This window comes from Eimeria tenella, genomic scaffold (assembly GCF_000499545.2).
Source record: "Eimeria tenella Houghton genomic scaffold, Eth_scaff2431, whole genome shotgun sequence".
NCBI classification, from domain to species: Eukaryota; Apicomplexa; class Conoidasida; order Eucoccidiorida; family Eimeriidae; genus Eimeria; species Eimeria tenella.
In genome coordinates, this window is record NW_013546114.1 from 1 (window position 1) to 489 (window position 489).

The window sequence follows — 489 nt, forward strand, 5'->3', positions numbered from 1 at the left end:
ACCCTAAACCCTAAACCCTAAACCCTAAACCCTAAACCCTAAACCCTAAACCCTAGACCCCAAACCCTAAACCGTAGACCTTACGCCCTCAAGAGCCCAAAACCCTAGACCGTAGACCCTAAACAAAGTCTGCACCTTCACGCTAAACCCTAAATAAGCCGAGGACGCAAAACCCTAAGCCCTAAGCCCTAAACCCCAAACCCTAAACCCTAAACCCTAAACCCTAAAGCCAGGCTTGCCGCCTCACTCGCTGCTCGTCAAAGTGCCTTGCTGCCTCCTTGCGGGCTTCTACTGCTTGCTGCTGCCTTTCTTTCTGTTCTTGTTTTGCTTTTTCGCGCTGCAGCACGAGCTGCTGCTGGTGCTTCATTGCTGCTGCTGCTCTGCGCACCTGGGTCTCCTGCAGCAGCTCGAGGCGCTCCTTGCGCAGCTGCGTGGTCCTGGAGAGCTGCTGCTGCTGCTTCTGCTGCTGCGCTGCAGCAGCAACGGCCA

General features: G+C 55.4%; 1 protein-coding gene across 1 annotated transcript in view; it reads right to left on the reverse strand.

The window, feature by feature from the left end:
* Nucleotides 1-257: 257 nt before the first annotated feature.
* The window catches only part of ETH_00043910 (uncharacterized protein), a gene marked incomplete at both ends in the record, with an annotated part of 1,247 nt that continues 1,015 nt past the window's right edge, over nucleotides 258-489 (reverse strand). Inside the window, one exon of the mRNA XM_013380891.1 lies at nucleotides 258-487. Within this exon, the coding sequence (XP_013236345.1) occupies nucleotides 258-487 (230 nt within the window). The remainder of the gene's footprint in view (nucleotides 488-489) is intronic.